Genomic DNA, 27,076 nt, shown 5'->3' with positions numbered 1-27,076 from the left:
ACAACCAAAAAAAAGCCTATACATCATAATTCTAGAAATCTTAAAACAAAACTGCCCAGATCTCTTAGAACCAGAGGACAAAGTGGAAGTAGGAAACATTCTTTAGTCACCCATTAGGAAAAAAAAACCTAAAATAAAAATTCCCAGGAACATTATAGTCCAAATTCAATGCTATTAGGTTAAAGGAAAAAATTTGTAAGCATCCAAAAAGAAAGGATTCAAGTTCAGCAGCCATTATTATACTATACTACATAGAGCTTGGAATGCCATATTGCACAAGGTGTAAAGGGTATAGTCTTATTGTCAGGAATAACTTACCCAACAAAACTGAATATAATACTACATGAGGAAAAATAGATATTTAATGAAATAGAGGACTTCCTGATTTATAACCTAGAATTGTACAACGACTTTGAAATTCAAACATGGGAGTCAAGAGAAACATAAAACAGTAAACATGAACAATGATCATTGACTAAAAAAGGATAAACTGCTTATATTCTAATATATAGAGAAGATAAACATTTCCTCTGAGTCCTGTCATTATCAGGTGTCAAAGAAGAATACTGACTTAAACAAAGCTGGTCTATTTCAAATGAGTGGTTCTGTTATGCTCTAATCATAAGAGAAAAATGGAAAGAGGGGAAGAGAAACACAATTGAAGAGGCAAAGTAAGAATAGAAAAATTATCCTGCATAATCAGGGTGTCCAAGGAGAAGTCTATAGAGATAAAGAAGAAGTGGGAGAGAAGAGTGGTTCAATTTTATGTAAATTAGTAAAAAGAGGGAGGAATACATAAACAGAGGGTTATGGAAATACATTTCATTCAATAGGAAAATAGAAAGGAAAGGGGAGAAGGAGAAGGTGGGCACAAAGTCTAAAAATATACAAAACAAAGTCTCTAAGAATGTACAAAAATATTTACAGCTCTTTGAGGTGGTAAGGAATGGAAATCTGAGGAGATATTTGTAAATTGAGGAATGACAATAAATTATGATATATAAAGTTATATAATACTATTAATGAAATAAATGATGAAGGGAATGGTTTCAGAGAAACCTGGGAAGACTTATGGGAACTAATTGTAGAGTAACATAAATAGAACCAAGAGAGCAATTTATATGACAAAAGGATAAAGACAAACACCTCTGAAAGACTTAGGAACCCTGATGTTCATAATGACCAACCATCATATCAGAGAACTAATGATGAAATATACTCCCTACCTCTTGATAGAGGTAGAAGGCAGTGTAGACTTGAGATATTTATATGTGTGCATATTTATACATATTATACATCTGTATATACAGACACACACACATACACACAGTATATGGCCGTTGGATGAGGCTTTATTATTCTTTTCAATGGGAGAGGATTTGGGATGAGAGGAAAATAAAGTAGATTTTTGTTGATTGAAGAAATAAAATTTAATTCTAAAATTCTTCTAATACTAAGGTATATTAAAACTAGCATGGTATTAATCTGTGGGACCTTTGAGCCACTGTAATCTTTGAAGATGTTCTAGAAGCAGAGGCTGATCTATTGTCATGGACCATGGTATTGAAAGACAGGACATCTCTGTTCCTTTCCTAACTTTACTATTCATTTCCTCAGAACGACCTTGTTACAAGTCATTCACCACTCATTTACCTCTATTTGGGTCCAGTTTTTTTCATCTTATCTCTGTGTGTTGTAAGTGTTAAATCTTTTATTTATAAAAGAGGTAGGAAGAGTGAAAGTACAAAAGGTTAGAAAAGATATTAGCCTATCTTAACTAAATATTGTTCCAGCACTTGGCTCAGCCAGGACTTGTTAATCTTCACTCAGAATTAAGCTATCTTCAGAAGACAGAAAGGGAAACCAGCTCTCCACTCACCCAAGACAATGACTGAAGCTGAAGGTAACTTCTGAGGCCTACTTTCTTCTTTGAGTTGACCTTCTTCTTGAAGCCAACTTCCTTTTTGGAGTGACTCTCTTTTTAGAGTTCACTCTATCCTTCCTTCACCCGAGTCTTTGCTTTTATGGTGGTTTCCTGTCCTTGCCCCTTTTCATGGGGGCCAATCACAGTTTCCAAATTGTCCGGGTTCTCACCTTTGGAACCATACCTTTCTGAGTGTGTGAACTCTTAAGTTTCTGGCTTGTTCTCACCTAGCATCAAATAAGGTGTGAACTCACAGAGAACCAAGAATTCCCTTTCACAATCCCCCTTGTGATTCTTTGGGAGACTAGTCTCCCCAATGAATCATTTTATATAATCAGAAACTACAATAGTTAAAGACCAGAAGGAAATGAAAGACAGGAAGAGAAAGAGAGCAAACCAAAGTTTGCTAGGCACTTTGACAATAAGCCAATTAGGGGACAATCCCCTTTTGGCATAAGAGTATGCATATCAATGTGTCACAAGCCCCCACAGTTCAATCAGTTGTGCTCCATGATTCATTCTGGGTTTTCTGATACTGTGGAGGTTTCCTTCAGGCGTCTTCATGGTGTCTTCTTTAAAGTAATTCATCTTCTAGATTCAGAGAGTTATGGAGCTCTCTTTGCTGAAATGTTTCTTTCTAAAAAAAAATATGTATATATATTTTAGTTTTGTGGCAATTATACAATACAGTGTTTAATGATATAAAAGCACACTTTTCATTTTAATCTTCATTATTAACATTTTCCATCACTATCTTAAATCTAGACAATCAACACAATTGTACATTAAGATCTAGTGTGTAGTGTATGCTGATTTCCTGAGGTGTAAATACTTACATTGGAAATTTAACAAACTTTTATTGATACTACTGCCTGAAAGGAAATATTAACACATACATATGTATTCTCAATTAAAGACTTGTGGCATTGCTTGTGCACAATATTGCTTGATTCAGTAGAAAGAACTCTGCTGTTTGTGTGAATATTGGGTAAGGGGAGGAATGATTTTGAGCTCTGGCTAGTTTCTGGCAACTGTGTTCTGGTTTTTGACAAAATAATGACTAAGAACTGAGAATTTGAGGAATTAAATATAGAAGGTTCAAAAAGGAGACCTTCATATTGTAGTTGTGATGAATCTAGAGATACATGAGAAGCTTATCAGACATTTTTGTTCTCTGAGCAGTTCATCTTATTTGATCCCTTATCTTAGGTACATGTAAGGTATCAGTTATCATTAACTCATCTTGGAGTCAGATGATGTCAAGTGTTCTATTATGAAGTTCTTGATTCTCATCTTGTCACACTTCTTCAGTGTGTCTGTCAAATGACTTAGAGATATTATGAGGCATTTGGGGATTATTCATTCAATTCATACTATTTGTGATTTTTGCTTATAGGACAGGGTCAAATGATGGACTTCCATGAAAATGACCCAGCTGAGATCTAATTTAGATTATAGTAGAGGTTTAACTTCTATGCAGAGGAAAGAAAAGTGTTCTTCACTTCCACTAGTTCTACTAACTCTGCAGTTATATTCAGAAATCTTTATCTGTGTAATTTAGAAATCAAAATCTTTTTTTTTTTAGAAGTAGATTTCATCAGTATTATCCACACAGTAAGGAATTTCATGAAGAGAACCATCCATCCTTTTTCCTTAAGATTTTAGTATATATGATTTTGGAATGATTACCTCACATAAGTCATAATAATAATAGTGATGATGATGATGATGATAACGATTACAACTATATATAGCATTATGGTGTTTGCAAAATGCTTTACATACATTTTTATTTGATCTTCACAAAAAAGTTGGAATTACAAAATAAGTTCTTTATAGCTGTTGTTACTCCTATTTTACAAATGAGGAAATTGAGGCAGAGAGGTTAAGTGATTTGCCATGGGTCACATTAGCTAGCAAGTTCTTTTCTGACTCCAAATCTAGCAGTGATACCATCTCACAGTTAAGAGAAAAGTGCTCCTCTAAATTAGCTAAATAATCTTATCATTGACATTTTTGTTTGTACTCAGGGTTGATTTTGTTACAAACAGCACAATTTTTTTTTTTTTAAACCCTTGTACTTCGGTGTATTGTCTCATAGGTGGAAGATTGTTAAGGGTGGGCAATGGGAGTCAAATGACTTGCCCAGGGTCACACAGCTGGGAAGTGGCTGAGACCGGGTTTGAACCTAGGACCTCCTGTCTCTAGGCCTGACTCTCACTCCACTGAGCTACCCAGCTGCCCCCAAACAGCACAATTTTTAAGAAGTCTACTAGTAAGTACTATCTAACCTTAATTATATAGATTCCAGCTTTTTAGGAACCATGATTCCTGATCTGGAAGTGGGATTTTGAGGGTAAGAAGAAGAAGAATCAGAATTCATTTTCTTATTAACATTTAAAACATAAATGACATGTGAGAAGAACGAGACTATCTGAAAATCATAAATAACATAACTCCTAATGGATTGACTGGCTTGCATACTGGAAGGAAATGATTGATGCCTTATTGGTATTAAGATTAAAAATAATAAAGGCTGATATAAATATATAAATTTGTATTTTAATTAAAGCCATGCTGATAGATAAAGTCATTAGACCACAGGCTTGTAAGCATTCAAAACTGCCACCTAGCCATAATTGCCTCCTTTCTCCTCCTCCGCCCAGTAGCTAAAGAGGAGGAAGTTCAAAGAGCTAAAAAAGAAAAAGGGCCTTTACTTTCGGATTTCCTCTCATTTTAAACTGTTCTCTGCGTGGTGACACAGACGTCCCCATGCCCAAAGAACCAGAACCAGAAACCCATTGGACCACGGGAAATGTAGTTTGATAGTTCCCACGTGTCCATAGAAAATATATATATATACTTTTAGATGGCATTTCCCAAATGTCACTTTTACATTGGTGTCTCCAGAAAGCCAACACTTTGCAAAAGTTGAGGAGCAGGAGAAGCAACAGGAAGAACAAAGGACAGGAAAGAAGGAAAGTGAAGAGAGGAGCTGGTGATCTATGGTGATCAATGATGTGTCATTAGTGAGTAGTGACAGAGCAGTGAACTTCAAATTCCTGACAGCCAAACAGGAACCAAAGAAGGAAGAACTAAATAGGAAAATTGATCCAGGGATCTTGTTTTGAAGGAGGAGGAGTCCTTTACCTTGCACCTTAGTATAAATGAGTGATATAGGATAATTTTGAATATGAATTTTGTAGACAGCATAATAATTTTGGAAACATAAGATACTTCTGTTCCTTACATATGGGAGGAGCTAATGACCCTGGTTCTCGATGATTCCAAATAATCAGAAAGTTAAATCATGTGCAGTATTTTTAAAGAAAAGTGGGAGGTTAAACTCTGGCCTCAGGTGTTTTCCTAGCTGTGTGACACTGGACAGGTTACTTAACTTCGATTGCCTGACACTTGCTGCACTTCTGTCTTAGAAGTGACACTAAGATAGAAGATAAGGGTTTAAAAAAAAAAAAGAAAGAAAAGCCAGACTGTATGTAGTATGTTAGATTGCTATCAATTTAATTGTTTTTTAAAGCAAGACTGATAAAAAAATCTGGGGAGTATTATCCTGGGAAATATACCGAAGATCTTAGGGGCATAGATGCTTTTTATAATATCACTCCTAATGATCACGTACAATGCCTTCAAAGGAAAAAAGTAGAATTTGGCAGATAAGAAGGGAAAAGAAGACAAAACTGGTATCAAAAAGTTGGACTTGAATTTCTTTGCCGTGACTGAAAATATAAGGACATGCTTCCCAGCCAGACATGGATTGCTCTTAACAAGGACATGAGACTATAGTTGCTTAGTGTTTTGCAAGTCTAATCAGTAATACTTGTGAACATTAAAAATAAAGGTAAAATCTTGAGCTTAAAAAAAAAAAAGACTGGTGCTAAAAAATGACTAGTTCTTTATAACCTTGAGTATACTATAAATTCTTAAAACATACATTAGTCCAAGTGTCAAGGAGAGAGTACCAGATTTGGAATCAAGAGTTCTGGTTTAATTGTTGCCTCTAACATAAAATCATGGCATCTCAGAGTTGGAAGGGACCTTAGCAAACAGCTAGTCTAACTTTTATCCATCTCTAAAGTCTTTTTAACACTATTATTGTCTTATTGATACCTTATGGTTGGAATAATAGAAAACCTTGATATTTGAAGAATCTTATTTATGGGTATTCCAGAGAACATGGTAAGGTTAGCAGGAAGCTGCAGCAATTACTGATGACAACCACAAATGGTATGTATAAAAGACATCATTACATAATTAGAAAAAGCAATGGGTTTTTCATGTAAGAAGAACAAAGGAATATAGAATAGTCAGATGTACTAGTACTCACAAAACATTAACAGAGCCAGTTGGTCCTATATGGGAGATTTAAGAAGCAGTGGGGATAAGAGTGACATGGGATGAGAAGGTATGGATGAGTTACCATCTGCATTGGTGGAGATAGTATTGAAATAGATGGGTAATATGGATGGAAAAGTTTGTAGCTTTGTCATATCAAGGTTTGACACACCACCGAGATTGTAGGCCAACAGGGCCTGTGTAGGCTCAGAACACTATCTGACTCTGACCACAGTTAAAAAAAAAATATCACAATAGGTTTTATTATTATCCAAAGGAGGACGACAGGAGGATTTGGAACAAAGGTATCCCTAACTCTAAAAATACTGAGTACTCCTCCCCCCAATCCTAAGGGCCTTGCAAGAAGCCGTCTTCAAAGTCTTCCGGCTCTCTACTTCTATTCTCTCTGTCCAGGATCCCAACTATATATCTTTCTGATCTAATAAGTCCTGCCAAATACTGTTTGGATAAGTTATAGTTTGTCAGAGTAGAAAGGGTTTGAACTCTTAGTGAGTTCAGCCTCTTAGGCCTAGGTCCAAAGTGGCTGCAGGCCTTTTCTTCACAGACAGGTGTACTGGGCTCTGGCAGTTCTCTTTTCAGAAGTTTGGAAACACTCAGGACATAGGAACACAGGAACTCAGGTAGATGGCAGTGTGGAGACAGGGTTGACAGGATCTCAGGATAACAGGAAAGCAGAAAAGTAGGAACCTTCAGCTCCCCAGGGAACAGATAGGCCAGCTTATACCAGTGGTTCCCAAAATTTTTTAGCCTATCGCCTATTTCCAGAAAAAATATTACTTAGCACCCCCTGGAAATTATGAAACTATTTATTGAACTCAGAGTAGAATGTAATACAAAAAAAGTGTGGCCATTACCGCCTCCCTGCATCAAAGTGGGTAGCGCCCACTTTGGTTAATCACTGGCTTAGACAGACCCAGCCTCCTTGAAGGACAGGAACCAATGGCCCCAACTGTCTCCCTGTGTCTGTTCTTATCTCTTCCCCAGGCTCTAGAATAGAAACTATAAAGTTCTGTGCATGCAGCAAGTTCCCTTTTTGCAAATTCTTGCATTTAGTCTCTTTTTGCAAAGTCTTTTTTTCTTTCTTTCTCTCTCACAGTATGATGAGGTCACATATTTGTGGCTATATCACCATAAGCCTTATTTAAGATGAAATATTGTTAAATAGAATTCTGTAGGGATCCTAAATATGCAGTGCATTCTATTAAAACAAAAAAGCAACTTAGTTTTATTGATTCCTGATAATTTCTATTAATATCTTTTATTTTTATATTGCATAAGTTTTCTCTTACATCTTCCCCCCTTTTTGTGAATATAACAAATAATTATTTTAAAAGAAAACGGAAAATCAGAGAAGAAAAAATCAGCAAAATCAGTTGATACATTTTTCAAAAAACAGACAACAGTTTTAGACCTCAAGTCCATTCTCCTGGTTCTGCAAGTGAATGTGGGGGAAGGGGTTTTCTCATATCACTTTAGGGTTGACTGTTCTTTGTAATTTTACAACTTTTATTGTCAGTTGTTTTGTGGTTGCTGTGCTTTCCTTTTACATTGCTGTAGTCATGTATATATTTTTTTTTCACTTTCTAAGAGTCCATACATGAAGAGCTTTAAATGACAGGCCAGCACAACACTGTCAGAAATAAGATTTTGTTCTTTGACATTTATAAAAAAAAAGTTTTTTTAATCTTAAAAACTCTGCTGTATCTCCTCACCCCCTTCCTCATTGAAAACAAAAGAAAAATCACCCTCTTGCCATAGATGGCCATGTATAATTAACACACATAAAAATATACACATTTGTGTAAATATGTTCACATAGACTCACAAATATATATGTATAGTTGCACATATGGCTCATTCTGCATAGTCATCTATCAGGAGGTGGGTAGCAAGGTTGGTAATTCTGCTGGTCAGAGTTCCTGTGCCTTTCATAATTGTTTGTCTTCACCTTTTTGTTGTCATTGTATAAATTACTCTTCTGGTTTGGTTCATATTACTCTGCATCAGGTCATATGTCTTGCCAGGTTTCTTTTAAGACTGATCTTGGGATTTGGGCCTTAGCTGTTGCTTGCTTCTAGAGAGAGGCACTTTCAGGTAATGCTGCCCAGGACCTGCACTAGATGGAATTGGAAGAGAGTAGTTTTCCTTGATAGCTCTGGATCTGTGCCTGGGCACTAGGTAGTCAAAGAAGAAGCTTCTACTTGGAATCTCTCCCCATTGCTTATTGACCTGGGCCCTTTACCTGTTTTGGTACATAGCCTAATCTTGTGCAGGTTTGTTTTACCGGTAGTTCTCCTGTCTAGTCTCAGTACCCAGTGTCCACAGACCTCTCTGTCTTCTTGTGCCAACCTAGGCTGCAAAAATGACCCATTATGAATTTTTTTTTGGATTTCCTGATCAGGATCATGTGCATTTTCTAAGTGCATTTGGAGGAGATTTTTGGGGGGGTTAAGGGAGGGGGAGATACTGTATAGCATCCTGCTATTCAGCCATCTTCTTGACACTGTAAGGAATTTACTGTATTTGGATGTGCTGAGGGAGAGAAAAGGGAAGAAAAGAAATGAGGTAATTAAAATGATTATAAAATTTGAATAATAGGCAGACAAATATAGTCAGTGTGGAGTGAAATTCTGGGTGGGCTTGTACCCCCCAAAAATCACTTTAATGAGCAGACAGGAGACTTGATCCTTGCAGAGTTCACGTGGCTTTATTCAGAGGCGTGGGGGTGGGGGGCATAGAGTAAAGAACACTATCTGGGCCTAAACAGCATCCCCACAAAGTAGGTTGGGGGAGTGGTAAGGGTGAGGCAATACCATTTGGGCATAGGTAGTATGCTCACATGGCCGGGGTTGACAAAGGTGAGGGAGAGAGAATGGCTCCAAGTCTGGGGTCTCAGAAACAGTGGGCATCAATATCTAGATTTACTCAGATTTTATAGGGATCTAACACAATGCTATCTCTACTTTCCCATCATCTATATCTTATTCTACCTTCCTTCTGTCCTCTTAATTCCTTTCCCAACACTTCTGACATTTCCAAGTGTAGGGGAATATCCTTAGGTTTGCATTTTTTTAGTTTAGTCAGGGTTTTAGGCCTGTAAAAGGATTTATCAGATTGCAACAATTTAGGCTGAAACATTTCTCGGGATGTGTAGTCAAGATTATAACTTGTAAGTTTTGATATTTCTCTCATAGGAATTAGGTCACTCCAAAACTTCTTCCCATGGGAAGAGAAGAAAGGAGAGGGTCTCTTAGCCACATTTGAGAAGAATATCAAATATATATATACATACACACATATATTGATATCTCCTAGTGGAGGGCACCTAACCACTTTTTCTATAGGAAGTTGCCAATCTATGATTACTAATACTAATTGATGTATATTGGGGAATAATGCACTAATTTCATACTACACAATTAGTGAAGTTGGTTGATGTTCCAAAAGGGATAAGATAGATAAGAAATTGTGAACACATTATATTTATATATAAAGTAGGCAAGAATAAGAATATCCAGTCCAACTCCACCTATGAATTTGTCTGCTGAGGAAACAGAAGAGGCAAGCCTTTGTGGAGGCCAAATTAGTTTTTCTTTCTCATCTTCAGTGGGGAAATGGGGCCTTGATGGAATCTGGATTTCTGGGGGTACAGGGAGTATATTAAGTAGAACTTCATCCCCAAGAAAATACTCCTCTTTATTCCTATGTGTGGGGGCTTAACATTTGCATTAGAATGTTAAAGAAAAGTTGGTGAGGGTAGAGTAAAGATGGCAGTGTTGAAGCAGCAAAAGTCAAGTCCTCTGTGAAAACCCTTCAATACCAATAAAAAGCAAAGTATTTCCAGGGGGACACAAAACCAAATACAACAGGACAGAACCAGGGAACTCTCCTGCTTTATTCAACTTAAAAGGTATACAGAGAAGGTTGAATTCTCAGGTTTAAAGAAGAATGAAGGAAGGTCCCAGGACCCTTTCCCCTACCTACTGTGCTGAGACTTGGGCGGTTGCTGGGATCTTGGGGCAAGGACTCCAGGATGGATGGAATGCCTTGCTACCACAGCTACTCAGAGACTCAGAGCTCTGACCACAGCTGGCAGGGAAGCAACTGGAGGAGAGGGGCAAAGAGGAGGGCAGTCTGGTAGCAATCTTCAGCCACCACTCCTCTGTCTTAAGCCTTTGCCTCTGGAGGCTTTGACCTCAGGGCACATCCAGCTCTTACAGAGCAGCTCAGCCAGCTTAATCCAGTCTAGCAATAGTGCAGATAAGAAGTCTCCAGAGGGCCGAGAAGCTCAATCTCCAACACCCTTTCCCCACCTACTGACTCTAAGAATTGAGCTGACTGGGATCCCAGGGTGAAGTCTGCAACTACAACAGAGTACCTTGGTACCACAATGGGAAGCTCAGGGCTCTGACTGGGTGACTGGCAGAAAGGAGTAGAGAGGAGGAGGAGAACTCCCTTCAGCCTCCATACCTTCACTTTCAGCTTCAGCTTCTCCTGGCATCTGGGGAAGATCTGGCCTCAGGGCTCATTAATAGAACAGATCAGCTCTATCTACCTAATCCTGTTAATCAGCAAAGCAGAGAAGAAGCCCCTTCAGGGAAGAAAAGCCCAAACCCACAGATCCAGCAAGTAAACAAAGGAGCAAGAATACAGCCAGTGGTGGGGGCTGGGGGAGAGGAAAAAATATGAGTAAATAATATAAAAAGAAAAAAGAAATTACAATTGATAGCCTCTATCCAGGTAATGGACAAAGAACAAATGGAACAGAGGAGGACCAAGGAACACCAAGAAAAAAAGCTCAGGAACTCCAGTGAATTGGACACAGACTTTCAAAGAATTAAAAAAACAATTAAGATTGGTGAAGAAAATTGGGAAAAGAACTTTAAAAGCAAAATGAGTTTCCCCAATTGATAAATGGGCAAGAGTCATGAATAGGCAATTTTCAGGTAAAGAAATCAAAAGTATCAATAAGCACATGAGAAAGTGTTCTAAATCTCTAATAATTAGAGAAATGCAAATCAAAACAACTCTGAGGTATCACCTCACACCTAGCAGATTGGCTAAAATAAAAGAAGGGGAGAGCAATGAATGCTGGAGGGGATGTGGCAAAATTGGGACATTAATGCATTGCTGGTGGAGTTGTGAACTGATCCAACCATTCTGGCTGGCAATTTGGAACTATGCTCAAAGGGCTATAAAAGACTGCCTGCCCTTTGATCTAGCCATACCATTGCTGGGTTTGTACCCCAAAGAGATCATAGATAAACAGACTTGTACGAAAATATTTATAGCTGTGCTTTTTGTGGTGGCAAAGAACTGGAAAGGGAGGGTATGTCCTTCAATTGGGGAATGGCTGAACAAATTGTGGTATATGCTGGTGATGGAATACTATTGTGTTAAAAGAAATAATAAAGTGGAGGAATTCCATGTGCACTAGAAAGACCTCCAGGAACTGATGCAGAGCGAAAGGAGCAGAGCCAGAAGAACATTGTACACAGAGACTGATATACTGTGGTAAAATCGAATGTAATGGACTTCTGTACTAGCAGCAATGCAATGACCCAGGACAATTCTGAGGGAAGTAAGGTAAAGATGCTACCCACATTCAGAGGAAGGAATGCAGGAGAGGAAACATAGATGATAAACAATTGCTTGAACACATGGGTTGAGGCGGACATGATTGGGGAAGTGGACTCGAAACGACCACACCAATGCAACTAACAACAATATGGAAATAGGCCCTGAACAAGGACACATGTTACAACCAGTGGAAATGTGCGTAGGCCATGGGTGGGGGGAAAGTAGGGGCATAAAGTATGTAAACAGGTTAAAAATGAATATTAATAAATGGTTAAAAAAAAGCAAAGTAAGTCATTTGGAAACAGAGGCACATGAACTAAAACAAGAAAATAGTGTTGTAAAAGCCATAATTGACCAACTTGAAAATGAGGCAAAGAAAGCGAAAGATGACCTACCAAAAACAAAGCAAAACAAAAACCAGACCAAAAGAAAAAGGATGATCAAAAAGCAAGGGATGAAATTCAGTCTTTAAAAATTAGAATCTAACAACTAGAAGCAAATGACTTCACAAGGCAGCAAGAGTCTATAAAAGATCAAAAGAATGAAAAAATTGAGGAAAATATGAAATACCTCATTGATAAAATAGATCCAGGAGAGACAATTTAAGAATTATTGGACTATCAGGAAATCATGACAAAAGAGAAAATTGGACATTGTTCTACAGGAAATTATCCAAAAAAATTGCTTTGACATTCTTGAACAAAAGGGTGAAGTAGAGATTGAAAGAATCCACAGATCACCTCCTGCATTAAATCCCCAATTGGCAACACTCAGGAATGTTATAGCCAAGTTCAAGAACTTCCAGGCCAAGGAAAAGATACTATAAGCTGCTAATAAGAAACCATTCAGATATCATGGAACCACAGTTAGGATAACACAGGACCTGGTTGCATCCACACTGAAGGACCAGAAGACATGGAACAAGATATTCCAGAAAGCAAGGGACCTGAGTCTACAACCAGGAATTGACTACCCAGCAAAATTGACTACATTCTTGCAGGGGAAAGTATGGCCATTTAATCAAATAGAAGACTTCCAAGCATTTCTAAAGAAAAGACCTGACTTAAACTGAAAATTTGATGCCCAAACACAGAACTCGAGAGAATCACCAAAAGGTAATTAAGAAAGGGGGGGAAAAATTTTTTTAAGGGACCCAGTAAGTTAAAATGAGAAACTGCATAGGATGATATGTCAAAAAATATATAAAAAAACTAGGGGTATAAAAGAGAATACTGCTCAGAGAAATAGGAAAAGAGATAAAATGGGATAAATATATGTTTCATAAAGAAGCACATGGGGGGAGGCTGGGAGAAGACATGTACAATGGAAGTGTGAAAGAGATTGGTGACAAGTAATACTTAAATCTTACACGCATTGAAATTGACTCATAGACGGAAGAACAACAGATCCATTGGGGCAGAGAATTGTATTGTGGCCTATAGAGAAGTAGAAGGGTAATAAATGGGCTGGTGGGGAGGGGAGCAATACAAGTTGGAGGGTCATTTAAAAGGCACTGTAGGAGGCAGTTGGGTGGCTCAGTGAATTGAGAGCCAGGCCCAGAGAGGGGAGGTCCTGGGTTCAAATCTGGCCCCAGACACTTTCTAGCTGTGTGACCCTGGCAACTCACTTGACTCCCATTGCCTAGCCCTTACCACTCTTCTGCTTTAGAACTAATATACAGTATTGATTCTAAGATGAAAGGTAAGGGTTTTTTTAAAAAAAGGCACTAAAGTAAGAGAGGAATAAATAAGAGGTGAGGGAAAAGGGGGAGCAGTAACATTAGGGAGGGAAAAGGAGGGAGACTGACTAAAAGTGAAAAGTTGGATGGGAGGGTTAGAGGGTTAAGAGAAAAGGCAGAATTAAAGTAGGAAGTCAAAATGGAGGGAAATACACAGATAGTAATTATAACTGTGAATGTGAATAGGATGAACTCACTAATAAAAAGAAGCGGATAGCAGAATGAACTAAAAACCAGAATCTTACCATATTTTGTCTACAAGAAACATACTTGAGGCAGGTAGACACACCCAGGGTAAAGGTAAGAAGGTAGAAAGAATTTACTGGGCTGGAACTGAGACAAAGAAGGTGTAACAATTAAAAATGATAAAGGCTGATATTACAAGAGAAAATAACATTTTATTTACCTTGGCCATGTTGATAAAAATTATGTAAGACCACCTGCCTGGTAAAAGCTATTCAGAAAATACCGCCAGTGCCCATCCTCACTACATAGCCAAAAGAGACAGTCTTAAGCCTGACCTCCAAATTTAAGCTGCGCTATATGTTGGTTCCCATTGTCTGACTTTATCACGTCAGAAACCGGAAAACCCATTGGATCACCGGAAATGTAGTTCCAAGATCCCCCACATGTCCACAGGAAGTTTGTCAAACACTGCACATCTTGAAGCTCAATACTTCCAAATAGAACCCCAGTACTTTTAAATAACACAAAAGGCAAGAGTAGCAATTATGTTCTTAGATAAATCTAAAGCAAATGTAGATTTCTTTAAAAGAAATAAGGAAGGTAACATCTTGATGAAAGGCAGTATAAATAGAGATGAAATATCAATACTCAGCATATATGCACCAAATATTACAGCATTCAGATTTCTAAAGGAGAAACTAAGGGAGCTTAAGGAGGAAATAAGTAGTAAAACCATACTAATGGGGGACCTCAGCCTTCCTCTATCAGAACTAGATAAATCGAACCAAAAAATAAATAAGTAAGGGAAATGAATGAAATATTAGAAAAATTAGAGCTAATAGATTATCTAGAGAAAAATAAATAGAGATAAACATGAATATGCCTTTTCAACAGCACATGGCATGTATACAGAGATGGGCGTAAAAACATTGCAAATAAATGTAGGAAAGCAGAAATAATAAATGCAATTTTTTCAGACCATAATACAATAAAAATCATAATCAATAAGGGCTTGTGGAAAGACAGATTTAAAATTAATTGGAAACTAAAATACTCCAATTCTTCAAAATTGGTGGGTCAAAAAAAAGAAAAGAATTAAAGAAACAATTACTGATTTCATTGAAGTGAATGACAATGAGGAAACAACATGTTAAAATCTACGGGATGCAGCCAAAGCAGTACTCGGGAAAATTTATATCCCAGAGTGCATATATCAACAAATCAGAGAGGGAAGAGGTCAATGAATTGGGCATGCAATTTAAAAAAACTAGAAAGAGAGCAAATTTAAAATCTCCAGATAAAATCTAAATTGGAAATCCTAAAAATCAAAAGACATATTACTTTGAAAAAACAAATAAAATAGATAAAGTACTGGTTAATCTAATAATAAAAAAGAAAGAAAATCAAATTAACAGTATCAAAGATGAAAAGGGTGATCTCACCTCTAATGAAGAGGAAGTTAAGATAATTATTAAGAACAATTTTGCCCAATTATATGGCAATAAATATGACCATCTAGGTGAAATGACTTAACTATTTACAAAAATATAAATTGCCTAGATTAACAAAAGAAGAAATAGAATACTTAAATAATCCCATCTCAGGAAAAAAAAATTGAACAATACATCAAGGAACTCCCTAAAAAAAAATCCCCAGGGCCAGATGGATTCACAAATGAATTCTATCAAACATTTAAAGAATAACTAATCCCAATACTATACAAATGATTTAACAAAATAAGCAAAGGAGGAGTCTTACTAAGTTCCTTTTATGATACAAATATTACTGATTCCAAAGCCAGGCAAACTAAAAACAGTGAAAGAAAACTACAGACCAATCTCTTTAATGAACATAGATGCAAAAAATCTTAAATAGCATACTAGCAAAAAGACTCCAGCAAATGATTACGAGGATTATTCACTATGATCAGGTGGAATTTATACCAGGAACGTAAGAATGATTTAATATTAGGAAAACCATCCATTTAATTGACCAACAACCAAACCAACTGAAATCACATGATTATCTTAAAAGATGCAAAAAAAGCCTTTGACAAAATACAATAATAATTCCTATTGAAAACACTAGAAAGTATAGGAACAGATGGGCCTTTCCTAAAAAAATAATTAACAGTAAGTATCTAAAACCATCAGCAAGTATCATTTGCAATGGGGATAATTTAGAAGGCTTCCCAATAACATCAGGAGTGAAGCAAGGATGCCTATTATCACCTCTATTATTTAACATTGTACTAGAAATGCTAGCCATAGCAATTGGAGAAGAAAAAGAAATTGAAAGGATTAGAGAAGGCAATGAGGAAACTAAACTATCATTCTATGCAGATGATATGATGGTATGTTTAAAGAATCCTAGAAAATTAAAAAGGTAGTGGAAATAATTAACAACTTTAGCAAAGTTGCAGGATACAAAATAAAACCACATAAATCATCAGCATTTCTATATATTTCCAACACAACTCAGCAACAAGAATTAGAGACATTCCATTTAAAATCACCCTAGACCAGTGATGGACAAACTTCTTAAAGAGGGGGCCAAAGGAAAGGAAATGCTCAACTGTCAGCCTGTTTCTAAGGCAACTCTTTTGAAGTTTCATTGTATTGTATCCTACTCATTGTATTCGTCAGATTAGGAATAATGTCCACAGGCTAGATAGAATATTTCAGGGGGCTGCATCTGGCCTGAGGCTGTAGTTTGCCTGTCACTGCCCTAGAAAATGTAAAATATTTAGGAATCTATTTGCCAAGGCAAAGACAGGAATTAATAAAAATGACAACCCTACCCAAATTAATCTACTTATTTAGTGCCATACCTATCAAACAACCAAGGAACTTTTTTATTGAATTAGAAAAAATTTTAACAGAGTTCATTTGGGAGAACAAAAGATCAAGAATATCAAGGGAACTAATGAAAAAAATGTGAAGAAAGGGGGCCTAGCAATACCAAGAGCTTAAACTGTAATATAAAGCAGTGATCATCAGAACAATATGATACTGGCTAAAAGACAGAAGGAAGTATCAATGGAATAGACTTGAGGTTAAATGACCTCAGCAAGATAGTGTACAGTAAACACAAAGATCCTAGATTTTGGGACAAGAACCCACTGTTTGACAAAAACTTCTGGGAAAATTGGAAAACTGTATGGGGAAAATTAGGTGTAGATCAACATCTTACACCCAATACCAAAATCAATTCAGAATGGTAAATGACTTAAAGAAGGAAACTATAAGTAAATTTGGTGAACATAGAATAGTATACCTGTCAGATCTAGAGGAAAGGAAAGAATTTAAGACCAAACAAGAGATAGAGAATATTACAAAATTGCAAACTGAATAATTTTGATAACATTAAATTAAAAAGGTTTTGTGCAAACAAAATGAGAAGGGAAACAACAAATTGGGGAAAATCTTTTTAACAAAAACTTCTGACAAAGGTCTAATTCCTCAAATTTATAAGGAGCTAAATCAGTTGTACAAAAAATCAAGCCATTCCCCAATTGATAAATGGGCGAGGGACATGAATAGATAGTTTTTATATAAAAAATAAAAACTATCAATTAGCACATGAAAAACTGTTCTAAATCTCATAATTAGAGAAATGCAAATTAAAACAACTCTGAGGTATGACCTTAAACCTAGCAGATTGGCCAATGTAGCAGCAAAGGAAAGTAATAAATGTTGGAGGGGATGTGGCAAAATTGGGACACTAATGCACTGCTGGGGGAGTTGTGAATTGATCCAATCATTTTGGAAGGCAATTTGGAACAGCGATGTGCAAACTTTTTAAAGAGGGGGCCAAAGGAAAGGAAATGCTTATCTGTCAGTCTGTTTCTAAGGCAAAACTTTAGAAGTTTTAGAAGTTTCATTGTATTGTATTGGGTCCCGCATCTGGCTTGCAGTTTACCCATCACTGAACTATACCTATAGAGTTTTAAAAGACTGCCTGTCCTTTGGATCCAGTCTTAACCACTGCTGAGTTTGTATCCAAAAGAGATAAGGAAAAATACTTGTACAAAAATATTTATAGCCGCACCCTTTGTGGTGGCAAAAAAATTGGAAAATGAGGAGGTATCCATCGATTGGAGAATAGCTGAACAAATTGTGGTATCTGATGGTGATGGAATATTATCGTGCCAAAAGGAATAATGAACTGGAGGAATTCCATGTGAACTGGAAAGACCTCCAGGAATTGATGCAGAGTGAAAGGAGTAGAACCAGGAGAACATTATACACAGAGACTGAAACATTGTGGCACAATCGAATGTAAAAAATTTTCTACTAGCAGCAATGCAGTGACCCGGACAATTCTGAGAGATTTAAGAGAAAAAACGCTATCCATACCCAGACAAAGAACTATGGGAGGAGAAACACAGAAAAAGATCATATCACATGGTTTGATGGGAATTTGATTGGGGATGTTGACTTTAAATGATCATTCTATTGCAAATATTAATGTTATGGAAATAGGTTTTGTACAATGATACATGTAAAACCCAGTGGAATTGCTCGTCGGCTCCAAGAAAGTGAATCATGCAACCATCCAAATTAATTAAATAAATTAAAAAATAAAAGGAAAAAACTAAAAAAAAGTTGGTGACGTTTTAAATGTTTTGTGCTAGGAAGAATATAAGAAGATTTTATCAATCTACAAACAAGCATTTATTAAACACATATCATATATCAAGATTCATACCAGAATTAAGAACATAATATTTTTTAAAGTTAGATATTAAAATTTATTAAACCTAACCAAGAGTGGAAAAAGCTACAAATTGTTGATAAATATAGATTAAAAAAATAAAACTTGTCATTACCTCTATGAACATTATAGCATATCTTAAAATCCGGTAAAGATTTTAGAGTTTAGAATTTTTAGAAAATTAAAATGACTACCTCAGCCTACTGTTTTATGATTAATTGTGTTATTTTTACTTTCAAAGTCTTACTTCTAAAGACCTGGTCAATTTCATCATTTTTGCTACTTGTAAAGCTTTCCCAGTTATCAGAGAAATGAAATAAGGCTATATGCTTGCTCCCATGCTTTTTCGCATGATGTTATAGTGTCATTGTTAGACACCTTCAACAAGGGCAAAAATGGCAACCAAGTCAGCTCCTGCCCTGATGGTAACTTACTTAACTTGAAAAGGCAGCAAGTCAAGACCAAAGTGAAGGGAGATCTGGTGTGCGACTTTTGTTCACAGACAATTGTACACTCAATGCAACTTCTGAGGCTGATATGCAACAGAGTGTGGATTGAATTTCTGCTGCTTGTGCTAGTTTTGGCCTGACAACACTAAGGAAATAAGAGGATCTCCACCAGCCAGCACCACACCATCCATACATGGAACCATAGATTACAGCAAATGGAGAAATTTTGAATCCTGTGGCTAAGTTAATTTACTTGGTGGTATACTTTTCATGGATATACACATAGATGATGAGATTGATGCATGTATTTTCAGAGCAAACCCATTGTTTGGGAGGCTCCAAAGGAAAATGTGGGAGAGAAGAGGTATTAGGCTATCTACCAAACTGAAGATCTTTAGGGCCTTTGTGCTGCTCTCCCTGTTGAATGCCTATGAAATCTGGACAGTCTTCAATTTCGATGCCAGAAAACTGAACTGCTTCCTTTGAATTGTTTTAGAAGAATTCTGATGATCACTAAGCAAGATAAGATACCGAACGCTGTACATTGACTCTAATATCATTATGTCATTTTGTTCCTCTTGGAGTACAAAGGACAATCACCATTATGTGGTGGTATATGTAGTGAGATGTTGGTCTATGCTTTGTTTCTGCCATATTGCTTTCAAGTGTTCTCTTTTGTTTTTGTTGAAGAGTGATTTCTTATCTCAGTAGCTGGGGTCTTTGGATCTATCAAACTCAAATACTAGGCTGCTGTGCTTATTTTCTTATGACCTTTGTGTATTTAATGTGTTCTATTCATCTACCTCTCTAATTTCTTAACTAGTATCAAATGATGCATACCAGCACTGCTATTATAGTTATGTTGTCTATTTCTCTGTTATTCATTTAGCTTTTTGAGTACTTAGATGCTTCACTATTTGATGCTTATATGTACCTATATTGTTGAAAAATATAAGATTTGTGAACTTTAAAAATATAGAAGGTAAACATCACTATAAAAAAAGAATGTGAAATTCGGGGACAGAGGCCATGATTTCTATTGAGAAGCCAACTCTTCTGATAAGAACCAGTGTGACCCAGATGACCTTTGACTTCTTTAGATTTCCCAAACAACCCCACATTCACCATTTAGCATTGATAATATCTGAACCCTGGCTCAGCTCTGATAAACTCTGAAATCTAGACTTTCTCCACTGAAGATTTGGCAACAAGATCTAGGCCAGCTGTCCAGGGCAAATTCTGCTGACCATCCTGTCTGATCCTGCATATAAGGAAGTGCTTTGTATTTGTAGAATCAGACCTTGCTTCTTTAGCAGGCCTTTCCTTTACTGTTTAATTTCTTTCTATGCTCTATCTATCTTAAATAAATGTTCTCATTTACTGTAGTATACTATGTGTAGGCGAAGGATTTCCAACTACATATATTTTTTTTAAATTACTGGTGTTGTCTTTGGTACATTTCAGCATAGTATTTCCTCATTTTTCTCTTTTTAATCAAGTCTATATTTTTGCTGGGGGTTTTTTTTTGTTTGTTTGTTGTTGTTTTTTGGTTTTTGCTGTTGCTTTGTCTGAGATTGTGATTATTATTCCAACCATAATGGATTTTGATCTAGATCCTCATTTTAACTCTGAACTTAACCCTGAACCTTATGTTTCACATGCATTTTTCATACATAAAATATTGTTGGATTCTGCTTTTTAATGCACCCTATCTTCCATTTTATGGATGAGTTCACCCCATTGATTTTCCTAATTATTATTGTTAATTTTATATTTCCACCTATCTTAAGTCTTTTTCCTAACTTTACTTCATGTTTCCTCTTTACCAATAAGAGTATGGTAAGAGAGGTATATGTTTGATATAGTTTTCTATTGCTCACTATCCCTCTTCCTTTTTCCCTGAATAGACTAGATTTATTGGCTGAATGTTTAGATTTTCTAGTATCTAGGTTAGAATTTCACAAGGAGTCATTAATTCTTATTTACATTTAAAATGGCATGATATTAATCTGTAGCACCTTTGAGAGCTTTTAGATTTTCCCAAGAGAAAGTACTGATATGGAGTAGTATGGAAATGGAAGAAAGGATATCTCTTCATTTTTTGACTTTGGTATTGATTTGTTTGGATTTGAACAGATAAATGCTTTCTAACATGAGATAAACATTTTAGTTCTGAATTTAATCCTGGCCCAGTTGAATAAAAAATGCATTTGCATGAGCTTAAGAGAGAATGGATCGATTGGTCTTCTATTGCAGGTGGTTATGTTAATGTATTTTATGGGTTTTTCTGTAAACTAGAAACTTATACTTTTTTCCTTTTAAATTTTTGTCAGATTCAAGCCATTTTTCCCATATGAAACAATGATGGAAGAAAATGAAGAGCTTCTATACATACAGCAGTATGGACTTAAGGAAGGCCGCCTTAAAATATCATTACTAGAATGCAGCAGGTATGTTTGTTCTGTCATTTCTAAATTTCAGCTAAGATAGCTAGTAAGATCGGTACTTCCCTATTTTGTGATTATTTATGCTGTTTCCTCCTTTATATTGTTATAACCCTCAATTTTATCTCATGGTAAAGTAAGTCTTTTATTTTAGGAAAATATAAATGGCTTCCCAGAAAACAGGATCCAAAAGAAAACACTTCTCAGGAAGTAATCACCAGCATTTTTTAAAAGTTATGAAACCCCTATTGGTAGAGTTTGAGATCACCTCCTGCCAAACTAATGTAAATGCTAATTACTGTTATTTGATTTGATGGGTGGGGTACAATAGATCTTTTTGAAGTAATTGGAAATACCCTGGAATAGAGATTAGGAACCAGTAGCCAGGATTAGGAAACTTATCCTTGATGCATCTGAAAGCACAACTTCTTATTTAAAATACTGACCCAGTAGAAAAGTGGACATGTGTTATATTTCATTTTGAAATATATTAAAAATATTTCTAGGGGAAAAGGATAATATTTCTAGGGAAACTTTCTACCTCAGGTATCCCATTCTACTTTTGGACAGCTCTAATTGTTAAGAAGTGTTTTCTTTATATAGAATAGAAATCTTCTCTATAGCTTCTATCCATTGATCCTGTTTTTGCATTCTTGGACCACAAAGAAAAGTACTATAGTGCATAGCAGAATACCTGAGTTTGACATCTGCCTCAGATACTTAATAGTTGCGTGTTCCTGGGCAAGTCACTTAACACCTGTCCTCAATTTTCCTCATCTATGAGATGGGGGTAATAATAGCACCTACCTCGTAAGACTCTGAAGATCAAATGAGATAATATATTCAAAGCACTTTGGAAACTTTAAAGCATTATATAAGTGCTTGGTATTATTTTATACAAGGTAGCTCTTAAAATATTAGGAGACCGCTATCTTGTTACTTACTTAAATATTATCTTTTCATTGCTTAGCATTCCAATTTCCTTCAGTTAATCTTCTTATGGTGATATGATTTCCTTTCTACTGTGTAAATTGAATATTTGGGGGACCCAGTCCAATCCTGGACATCTCGTGTAATAGAGATCACAGAGTAATGTGTCTTAATTTGCCAGCATGGCAGGTGAGATTCCTGACCAGCAGTAGTTAAGAGACATGACACGTAGGGACCAAAGTGAAACCCTGGCCAATTAGAAAATCTTAAGGGAGGGTTTAGACTGAGCTTAAAAAGCCAGCTCAGTGAAGCAGGCTGGCTTTCTCTCTGCAGTTGTTTTTTGGGCTTGTGAAAGGGGCTTTCTTGTAAGGGAACCAGCGCTCATCTATGTAAGCCACCTCTGGCAAGTGGCTGGAGCAGGCTGCCGAATCCAGGAACTATGACTTACAACCTCTGCTGGGGACTTTTAAGTTAGAAAGGCTGGAAACCTGATTTCTCTCTTCCTTCCTCTTTACTAATATATACTTATAAATTTAGTATAAAGTCTCTAAGATTAATTCTCTCTTCCTTCCTCTTTACTAATATATACTTATAAATTTAGTATAAAGTCTCTAAGATTAATTTTTATTCATATCACTACACAGCCTTTCTGTTTGTTGTTCTATTAACCATTCTGTCAGTATCCTTTCTAAAAATATGATACCTCTATGTTCTTTGACCAGAGAGAGACCAATGGTACTAGCATTTCCTTCATTCAGGATACTGGCCTTCTAATCTTATTTTAATATCCCTTCTGAGCCACTTTACCCAAGTCATTCCAGGGGTTAAAGGTTGAGGTCCTCAAAGGCAGGCTGTTGTCTTCTCTCAGTATCCTAGGGGGGGGATCTTAGGAGGAGCTAGGGTTTCTAGTATGTTGCTCACTGGTGTGATTCTCATTACCAATTAGCCAGTAGACATGATCACTTTTAGAAAAATGATTTAGTGACAAGATGTAGCAAGGGGCACATGTTCCCCATACTCGCTTTGCCCTTCGTGTTCTCCATGCTAACATGCCCAATGTGTCACCTCCCCCTCTCCCCCCAGCCTGCTAATCACATTTAAAGTACCGTCTTAGTGAAGAAGTTATGGAGTCAAGGATTACCTTGTGACTTTTGCCTCTAAAGATTATTTTTTTCTTTTTGAAGTTTTCAAGAAATTCATTGCAGGGCAAGCTTTCAGTGATAGACCAATCACTGCTTCTGCTGCTGAACAGGCCCACTTTGTCCATGATATGATACTAGCGCAAAATTTCTTGTCTTTGCACTCAAACTTTTTCCACAGATCTCAAAATATGAAGAGTCAAAGTAGAGGTCTAGATAAAATATCTCTACTAAATGTTCCATCATCCTCTGGATCCCCTGAAACAAAATAGGGCACCCACAATTTCTCCAGGAATCTCTGCATCACCCAGGAAATACCAATTGAATGTCCATACTCATTCCTCATTAGACTGAATAAGCTTAGTTCAAAAAAGAAAATGGTCAAGTAAGCCTCAAAAGAGATTTAAGTACTTGGGGTTGATGTCACTGGATCTCTGATTTTATATATAAATTCAGATAAGTGATTTTTTTTGGTTTAATCTGGCTTTCTACCTGGCCACCCCTCTGCTTCCTAAATCCACCCCAACCTCCACCCCCACCCCACCACTCTTCTTAATAATCCAGTTATGTTATTTTCTACCATTTGAATATAAATGAATATAAATATAAACAATTGATATTTTTTTTGCTTGTATATATATCCCCAGCATTTAGCATAGCATTGGGCTTATTATGCTATTCTTTCTTAGACCATCAAACAGAGGTTAGATCACCTTAAAAGAAAAGAGAAGCATTAATAAGCTATTATAATGTGCTGGGCCCACTATTTGAAATAGTTGGATGATCTTGAATAAATTTCAGTACATCAACATTCAAACAGACAATTTATCTTAAAGAAACTGGTCTGAATTTTAAACAGACTGAACAATTATAATCTAAAAGAAGAGGGGAAAAATGCCAATTTTTTCTAATGGATTTCTTAAAGCTATGTTATGTAAAAGTCCTAGTAAGAAAACTCTTCTCCTGGGTTGTTTTAAATGTTAATGACCCCATGATTATCTCAGATGAAGGCCCCATGTATAACAGCCCCTCTGGGACCTCCTTCTTACTTGTACTCATGTTCAAGAAAGTCTCCAGAGGGGTGGTTGCTCCTTACTCTTAGTATTCTAGGATTGTTGCCAACCCTCTCTGGTGTGCATCTCATTGATACTCAGCCAGGAGCTTCAATGAACACTTAGCAAAGGAATTTACCAAGACAGTAATAGTAAGAACCATTCATATTAAATATTTCCTTCACACTCTCCTGCTTGCTCCTTCCTGGGGAGAATATATTCAGCCTCAGAGATATTGAGGGAAGCAGCTGGGTGACTCAGTGGATAGAGAACCAGGCCTAGAGATGGGATGTCCTAGGTTCAAATGTGGTCTCAAACATTTCCTAGCTGTGTGACTTTGGATAAGTTACTTATCCCTCATTGCCTACCTCTTACCACTCTTTTTACACACTGCTTTGGAACCAATGCACAGTATTGATTCTAAAAGAAGATAAGAGTTTTAAAAAAAAAGATATCGAGGCACATGTGTAGGGAAAGCATATGGCAAAAGGAAGGCCTTTTCTCTTAGAAATCTAATAAAGTTCCCTTTATTGTAGCTTTCTGCTGGGCCCCTTGAGAGCTTACAACTAGCACTTCTCTAGGCCATGAAGGGTCTCTCTCTGAAACAGTCATCATCATTGGAGTACTGTTTTTCCACATCTATCAACAGGTCTTTCTTCTGTTATTAGGCACTACCATTACAACAGCCACTGCTCCTTTTTTAGACCTCACATGGGACTTTTGGATCTCTTGAATTCACCTTATCACCTAGACACTCATCCCAGAATACTCTTTCACTTAAGAGCAGGAAAGAATAAGCACAAAAGAAAGAGAGGCATCATCTGCTCACAGCCTCTACAGCTGGGTGAGAAAGAAGGCAGCTGCCTTTTCCCCCTACCTCCCTTGGGAGATCAGCTAAGAGGAATGACTTAATCTTTTGAACCAGTCACAAGATATTTTTCTCATCTGGCATCATCTGCCTTTTATCCAATAGCCTCAAATTCCAAGGTCCTTTCAAATAGATTAAGGATTTGTTCATGTATTGTGATGAGATTATAGGAAAGTTCCTTGATACCTAATTTACTGGGCTGTTTGACCTGGTTATAGGATTTTACCGTTAAACTGAATGCAGGCTAGCAGAGTAAGAAAAACTAACATCAATATAAAGACTTCTTTAAATCCTTTGGTAGAAGAAAAGAGTATAGAGTTGTAGACAAGATTTTTTTTTTTCAATTTAAACCCTAACCTTGTGTCTTGGAATTGATATTCAGTATTCCAAGATAGAAGAGGCTTGGCAGGTAGAGTTTAGTGACTTGCCCAGGGTCATATAGCCAAGAAATGTCTGAGAGCAGGTTTGAGTCCAGTAGATTTGAACCCAGGTTCTCCTGACTTCAGGCCTGGTACTCTATCCACTGAGCTATCTAACTGTTCCTATAGACAAGTCTTAATCAAAACAAGAAAAATTTAGTAAAGTTTCCTATTATAAATTTATTTTCAGAGGAAATATGCAGGTAGAGCAAGTTAAAATTGAAAGTGGGGGAAGAAGTTGATAACTCCCTTTAGAAGAGAAAACAGTAGTGACTAGAAGACCTTTTTTTGAGAATGGAGAATAAATTCTTTCTTATCCTCTCTTTCTTGCGTAATATAGCAGACCTTTGGCTCTTTACTGAACCTATTAATATTTGACACTATTAGAAAAGAAGATGTTGCCTAAAAAGTATTATAATTTTTACCGTAATCTCCAATATCTAACTTGAGGAAGAGACATCCCTAACTGGCATGTGGTACCTCCCACTTGTGCCTGTAGAGATTATCTCCATCTTTGGATGGCATTTTCATTCCTTCCCTGATCATCCTAGCCAGAATCAATTTCCACATTACTTTGCATTACGTTGGACTTTTGAACTACTCTCTCTTTTTCTCCACTTTCTTTGCTGTTTGTAGATTGTGTTATTCTCATGTTTCTTTTTTGCTTCCTGTTGAGCTGTCCAGCAGTAGGATCCCCCTGCTCTGTGCTATTAGATTTGGTCCTCTTTCTTCTCGAAGCACTTTGTTTTCTATCTCGGTGTGGAAAGGTTGCGGAGGTCTTAAGATTTGCTCCATCTAAGCCACCATCTTCCCAGAATTCCTCTGGGATAATCTCTCATGTTTCTTAATTCTCTTACTAGTTTATAAATTCCTTAATTAGGGGCCAAGTCTTTTTATTTTTGTATCTTTCACAATTCCTTCTTGAATAAATGTATTATATCAACACACCTATTATTGTTATAATAATGAATAATAAATTGAATCAATATATTGTAAGTAGTAATTTAATAAAATTACTTGTATATAACATACATACAATGCATAAAATCTCTTTGATCGTAAATTACTTAAAATATGATTGCTATCATTAAGTTTTAAATTAAATATTTATGTTTAAGATCACTTGTGGCTTTTAAAGCTGACCAGAGAGGTTTGACTTTGTATATTTTTCCCTCTCAACAAAATTCCAAGAGTATAAGGCTATAGACTTAGAGTTGAAAGGGACCTCAGAAGTTCTTTAGTCCATCTCTTTTTTTT

General features: G+C 36.5%; 1 protein-coding gene across 1 annotated transcript in view; it reads left to right on the top strand.

The window, feature by feature from the left end:
• Window positions 1-27,076, top strand: part of PDZD8 (PDZ domain containing 8) — a 126,656-nt gene that overhangs the window by 18,837 nt on the left and 80,743 nt on the right. The window contains exon 2 of the mRNA XM_044665622.1: window positions 21,301-21,417. Within this exon, the coding sequence (XP_044521557.1) occupies window positions 21,301-21,417 (117 nt within the window). The remainder of the gene's footprint in view (window positions 1-21,300; window positions 21,418-27,076) is intronic.

Source organism: Gracilinanus agilis, chromosome 2 (genome assembly GCF_016433145.1).
Source record: "Gracilinanus agilis isolate LMUSP501 chromosome 2, AgileGrace, whole genome shotgun sequence".
Lineage (NCBI taxonomy): Eukaryota > Metazoa > Chordata > Mammalia > Didelphimorphia > Didelphidae > Gracilinanus > Gracilinanus agilis.
Note: the sequence above shows the minus strand (reverse complement) of the source record. Positions and strands in the feature narration are given on the sequence as shown.